General features: G+C 32.1%; 1 protein-coding gene across 1 annotated transcript; it reads right to left on the bottom strand.

Annotated features, from left to right (window-relative positions):
• Window positions 1-349: 349 nt before the first annotated feature.
• LOC132049016 (uncharacterized) lies at window positions 350-2,757 on the bottom strand. The gene is made up of 5 exons (XM_059439691.1): window positions 2,601-2,757; window positions 2,401-2,513; window positions 704-820; window positions 555-621; window positions 350-480 (listed from the first exon to the last, which is right to left on the bottom strand). The coding sequence occupies exons 1-5, from the start codon at window positions 2,755-2,757 to the stop codon at window positions 350-352; spliced, it is 585 nt and encodes a 194-aa protein (XP_059295674.1).
• Between the last annotated feature and the right edge of the window lie 2,899 nt (window positions 2,758-5,656).

Here is a 5,656-nt window from a genome sequence, read left to right as displayed (position 1 = left end):
AAAAATATATATCTGTTGGAACTTGGAAGCTCAAAAAAAAAAATACAATTCTTCATACTTTTTATAAAGCCTTGAAATTATTATTTTGATTACCTATTAAATTTTAAAAACTATCCCTTATAAATTTAAAAAAAAATAGCCGTTGGAAGTTCAAAAAATTAGCCGTTAAGGTGGGGCCCCCAACGGCTCTTCCAATTAATATCAATTAATTTTGGTAATGGACAATCGATCAATTACAAGAATTTGCTACAGTTAAAATGTCTTAACTTTGACACTGCAGGGGATAAAGTAACTTCTCTTACTAGTGAAATACTTCATATTCAAGGATATACAAGTGAACATACTACAGTTAAAATGTCTTAACTTCTCGTCTACTTCTATCACACTTACACAATGATATGCCATCATTTGCACTCATGGAAACAACTATATTTGCATGACCTATACATTCATCAACGATTCCTTTGGCAATGTCACCCCCTAAAAAATAAACTCAACAAATAACTAGAGACCAAATTTAACAAGGAATAAAATAGATTGTGACAAATATTTACCATTTTCTTCTAACATTCTTATTTCATGCATTGCTAACATTCGAAATACGTCCTTTCTATTTGGATCCTAAGAACACAAATCGATCATATGAAGTTAGGAAGTAACATATCTTCAACAATATCAAATTCTAGAAGGATAAAAAACTGACCTCTTTAAAGACATAGTCGAAGCAATCTTTAGCTCTACTAAGGTCCTTCCTGCCTAATTTCAAGCAGCAATTACCACGAGTGATATATGCTTCGAGCAATTTCTCATCCAACTCAAGCTATTAAGAAAACATATGGTTAAAATGTTAAAAAAAATGACAAAACCATGAAATTAAGGTATAACTCACAGCTTGTCCAAGTTGATGCTCAGCCTCCGAATTATAATAGGGAGAAGATACCTCCAATAGAAATCCTTTGAGGTAATGATAAAATGCTTTTGTTTTATCCGATTTCATTTTCTCTATCCAATTCAAAATACAAAATTATTCACACATATATAAACTGAACTTTATTTTCTCAAATATACATTAATCGGACTTCAACTTAAACAATACATGTTGGAATTTGTTTAAATTTATGGAGAATTCCTTTAGCTTTTCTCGTTAACCTATCGAGCAGTTTATTCCGGTCTCTTTCGAAATATGTATTCCGTTATTGATCGACTTCTTTGACGAAAACTATCTAACTTGCAAACATATTTTTGTCGACTTCTTCTCCGGTGTTAATTCGAGTAGAATCACTCATTTTAATGATGAAGAAAAAAAACAGAGGAGCAAAATACAGAACAACTTTAATGGAGGAGAAAAAAATACAGAGGAGAAAAAATAAAGAGGAGGAAGGTGAATGCAAAGTATCTTAGAAGCGGGAACTCATTTTTGTTGGGGAAATTCATAAAACGGTCATGTTGCAAGTGCCTCATAATTTAGGAAATTGTAGTTATACCCCTAGTTATTTTATTATGTTCCTTATACCCTTTATAGTTAGGAAATATAGTGGGAAAATCAAGTTTATATAGGCGCAAAAAAAAATCCTAATCTCAATCAATCAGGCTCACATACTTAACAGTATATAATGAGATACTAAATTTTGTTACAAAGATACTACATTCTATGGAAATACTAGTAGGATAGAGATACTACAATAATACATGACACTACATAACACTAGAGATAGTATATGCTACATTGGGTAAAGGATACCACATTTTGTAGCATACATGTACTACATTGTAGGTAGATAACTAGAAATACCACATCAGGTGAAAAAAAAAAACTCCAAACAAAAAATGTGTGTTTGAGTCTTCAAAAAATATTGACTTTGATAATATGAAGTTAATATTCCGTATTTTGAATATGATCATCTCTATCTTACACAATTTGTGTTCAGATCTAGCTAGTATTTCAACAATAGTGATTGCGCTTCCTCCATAATAATTCGAATTAGTTGGGTCAGTAAATACATACTAGACACCGAAAAAATTAGTTATCATGTTTTATCAACCTTTAGTCCTACAACTATCAAGCTTGATAACTTATTTCAAGCATTGCTAACTTTCGAAATACATCCTTTCTACTTGGATCCTAAACGCATAAATCAATCATATGACGTTAGGAAGTAACATATCTTCAGCAAATATCAAATCCTAGAGGGATAAAAAAAACTGACCTCTTAAATGAAATATTTGAAGCAATCTTTAGCTATACTAAGGTCATCCTCGTCCAATTTCAAGAAGCAATTACCACGAGTGATATATGCTTCGAGCAATTTTTCATCCAACTCAAGCAATTAAGAAAATGCATGGTTAAAATGTAAAAAAAAATAAAAAATGACAAAACCACGAAATTAAGGTATAACTCACAGCTTGTTCAAGTTGATCTTCAGCCTCTGAATTATAATAGGGAGAAACTACCTCCAATAGAAATCCTTTGAGGTACTGATAAAATGCTTTTGTTTTATCCGATTGCATTTTCTCTATCCAATTCAAAATTGTTCACACATATATAAATTAACTTTATTTTCTTAAATACACATTAATCGAACTTCAGTTTAAACATTTACCTTTTGGAAATAGATCGAGTTTATAGAGAAGTCCTTTAGCTTTTCTCGTTACCTTATCAAGTTGTTTATCCCGGTCTCTTTTGAAATTAGTATTCTGATGTTGATTGATCGATTCGATGAAAGATATTTGACGTGAAAACACACCAGAATCACTCATTTTAATGGTGAAGAAAAGATAGAGAGGACTTCCCTAGAAGAAAATAGAGTATGTATAGAAAAAGGACTGACTTTAAAAAAAAAAAAAAAATCCTAACGGGAAGTCAGAAAAATAGATGGGAAAACTTTTGGGGCCTTATTATAATTAATGAACGGTTATAACTATCCATCCTAACAGCATCTCCCGTCAATTCCTTATGCAATTTTTTTTCTTTTTCTCTTTGTGATGATTTCATAGCTTTTCTTTTCATCCAATGCGCGAGTGCCACGTGGGATCGACGCGGATCATGCCTCCCTCTCTCAATCTGGACCGTTGATCGTATTATACCCCTAATTATTTTATTATGTTCCTTATACCCCATATAGTTAGGAAATATAGTGGGAAAATCAAGTAACTTACAGACTACTTTAGAAAATTCGGCGCAAAGCTCAAGGGCCTATCGACCCCTTGATTCGTAACTTCTCTTACAATTGAAATACTTCATATTCAAGGATATATCAGTGAACATACTACAATTAAAATGTCTCAACTTTGACATTGCAAGGGACAAAGTAACTTCTGTTACAAGTGAAATACTTCATACTCAAGGAAACAAGTGAACATACTACAGGTAAAATGTCTTAACTTCTCTACTACTTCTATCACACTTACACCATGATATGCCATCATTTACACCCATGGAAACTACTTGTCCTTGCATGACCTATACATTCATCAACGATTTCTTCGCCAACGCGACCCCCTAAGAAAATGAATTCAATAAATAACTAGAGACTAGATTTAACGGGGAATAAAAGAGATTGTGACAAATATTTACCATTTTCTTCTAACATTCTTGTTTCAAGCATTTCTAACTTTCGAAATACGTCCTTTCTAATAGGATCCTAAATGCATAAATCGATCATATGAAGTTAGGAAGTAACATATCTTCAACAAATATCAAATCCTAGAAGGATAAAAAAACCGACCTCTTTAATGACATATTCGAAGTAATCTTTATCTCTACTAAGATCCTCCTTTCCTAATTTAAAGCAGCAATTATCACGAGTGATATATACTTCGAGAAATTTCTCATCCAACTCAAGCTATTAAGAAAATACATGGTTAAAATGTAAAAAAAAAAAAAAAAAATGACAAAACCACAAAATTAAGGTATAACTCATAGCTTGTTCAAGTTGATCTTCAGCCTCCGAATTATAATCGGGAGAAGATACCTCCAATAAAAATCCTTTGAGGTAATGATAAAATGCTTTTGTTTTATCCGATTCATTTTCTCTATCCAATTCAAAGTACAAAATTGTTCACACATATATAAATTGAACTTTATTTTCTTAAATACACATTAATCGAACTTTAGTTTAAACATTTACCTTTTGGAAATAGATCAATTTTATAGGGAAGTCCATTAGCTTTTCTCATTAACTTATCGAGTTGTTTATCCCAGTCTCTTTTGAAATTAGTATTCCAATGTTGATTGATCGATTCGATGAAAGATACTTGACATGCAAACACATCAGAATCACTCATTTTAATGGTGAAGAAAAAATAGAGAGGACTTCCCTAGAAGAATATAGAGTATGTACAGAAAAAGTACTGACTTTAAAAAACAAAATCTTTAACGGGAAGTCGAAAAAAGAGATGGGAAAACTTTTGGGGCCTTATTATAATTAATGAACGGTTATAACTATCCTTCCTAACAACATCTCCAGCCAATTCCTTATGCAATATTTTTTCTTTTTCTCTTTGTGATAATTTCATAGCTTTTCTTTTCATACAATGCGCGAGTGCCACGTGGGATCGACGCAGATCATGCTTCCCTATCTCAATCTGGACCGTTGATCGTATTATACCCCTAATTATTTTATTATGTTCCTTATACCCCATATAGTTAGGAAATATAGTGGAAAAATCAAGTAACTTACAGACTACTTTAGAAAATTCGGCGCAAAGCTCAAGGGCCTATCGACCCCTTGATTCGTAACTTCTCTTACAATTGAAATACTTCATATTCAAGGAAATATCAGTGAACATACTACAGTTAAAATGTCTCAACTTTGACATTGCAAGGGACAAAGTAACTTTTGTTACAAGTGAAATACTTCATACTCAAGGAAACAAGTGAACATACTACAGGTAAAATGTCTTAACTTCTCTACTACTTCTATCACACTTACACCATGATATGCCATCATTTACACCCATGGAAACTACTGTCCTTGCATGACCTATACATTCATCAACGATTTCTTCGCCAACGCGACCCCCTAAGAAAATGAATTCAATAAATAACTAGAGACTAGATTTAACGGGGAATAAAAGAGATTGTGACAAATATTTACCATTTTCTTCTAACATTCTTATTTCAAGCATTGCTAACTTTCGAAGTACGTCCTTTCTACTAGGATCGTAAACGCATAAATCGATCATATGAAGTTAGGAAGTAACATATCTCAACAAATATCAAATCCTAGAAGGATAAAAAAACCGACCTCTTTAATGACATATTCGAAGCAATCTTTATCTCTACTAAGATCCTCCTCTCCTAATTTAAAGCAGAAATTACCACGAGTGATATATACTTCGAGAAATTTCTCATCCAACTCAAGCTATTAAGAAAATACATGGTTAAAATGTAAAAAAAAAAAAAAAAACCGACAAAACCACGAAATTAAGGTATAACTCACAGCTTGTTCAAGTTGATCTTCAGCCTTCGAATTATAATCGGGAGAAGATACCTCCAATATAAATCCTTTGAGTTAATGATTAAATGCTTATTTTTTTATCCGATTGCATTTTCTCTATCCAATTCTAACATTCTTATTTCAAGCATTGCTAACTTTCGAAATACGTTTGTTATGGTTCACTTTTACGCTGGCGCATAAAAGCTACTAAGAGGTTT

The sequence above is a fragment of the Lycium ferocissimum genome, chromosome 3, assembly GCF_029784015.1.
Source record: "Lycium ferocissimum isolate CSIRO_LF1 chromosome 3, AGI_CSIRO_Lferr_CH_V1, whole genome shotgun sequence".
Classification (NCBI taxonomy): domain Eukaryota; kingdom Viridiplantae; phylum Streptophyta; class Magnoliopsida; order Solanales; family Solanaceae; genus Lycium; species Lycium ferocissimum.
The sequence above is the reverse complement of the archived record's forward strand: the minus strand, read 5'-3'. Positions and strand labels throughout refer to the sequence as shown.

Coding starts and splice junctions, on each gene's coding strand:
- LOC132049016 (XM_059439691.1), bottom strand. CDS start 2,757: ATGAGTGATTCTGGTGTGTTTTCACGTCAAATATCTTTCATCGAATCG. Junction 622..703: donor TCGACTATGTCTTTAAAGAG/GTCAGTTTTTTA, acceptor TTGTGTTCTTAG/GATCCAAATAGAAAGGACGT. Junction 481..554: donor AAGAATGTTAGAAGAAAATG/GTAAATATTTGT, acceptor TTTATTTTTTAG/GGGGTGACATTGCCAAAGGA.